We start from the raw sequence: 413 nt of genomic DNA on the forward strand, positions 1-413 counted from the left end.
CCACAGTACGGCTGGGTAGGCCGGTGGTTCCGGCCAAGGAAGGGGACGCTGGGGGCCATGGACCTGGGGGGAGCCTCCACACAGATCACCTTCGAGACGACCAGCCCCACGGAGGATCCGGCCAACGAGGTTCAGCTCCGGCTCTACGGCCAGCGCTACCGAGTGTATACTCACAGCTTCCTCTGCTACGGCCGTGACCAGGTTCTGTGGAGGCTGCTAGCCCGTGCGCTCCAGGTACCTTCTACTGAGTCCTCCTGGAAGTAGGGCTCGGGGAAAATGGGGGCCAAGGGCCCAGAGCAGAGCCTGAAGAGTGGCCAGAGCGGGGCTTCTCCAGGAACCCAAGTCGTGCTTGGATTAGCTGGAAGGACAGGTGGGCAAGAATCCAGCACAAGCAAAGACCCAGAGGCTGGGGG

At 63.2% G+C, this 413-nt stretch overlaps 1 protein-coding gene across 1 annotated transcript in view; it reads left to right on the top strand.

The window, feature by feature from the left end:
* The first annotated feature begins 57 nt into the window (after positions 1-57).
* LOC104982791 (ectonucleoside triphosphate diphosphohydrolase 2-like) overlaps positions 58-413 on the top strand; it is a 4,489-nt gene continuing 4,133 nt past the window's right edge. The window contains exon 1 of the mRNA XM_010832248.1: positions 58-223. Coding sequence (XP_010830550.1) covers positions 58-223 — 166 coding nt within the window. The remainder of the gene's footprint in view (positions 224-413) is intronic.

Source organism: Bison bison, unplaced genomic scaffold, assembly GCF_000754665.1.
Source record: "Bison bison bison isolate TAMUID 2011002044 unplaced genomic scaffold, Bison_UMD1.0 scf7180017860515, whole genome shotgun sequence".
NCBI classification, from domain to species: Eukaryota; Metazoa; Chordata; class Mammalia; order Artiodactyla; family Bovidae; genus Bison; species Bison bison.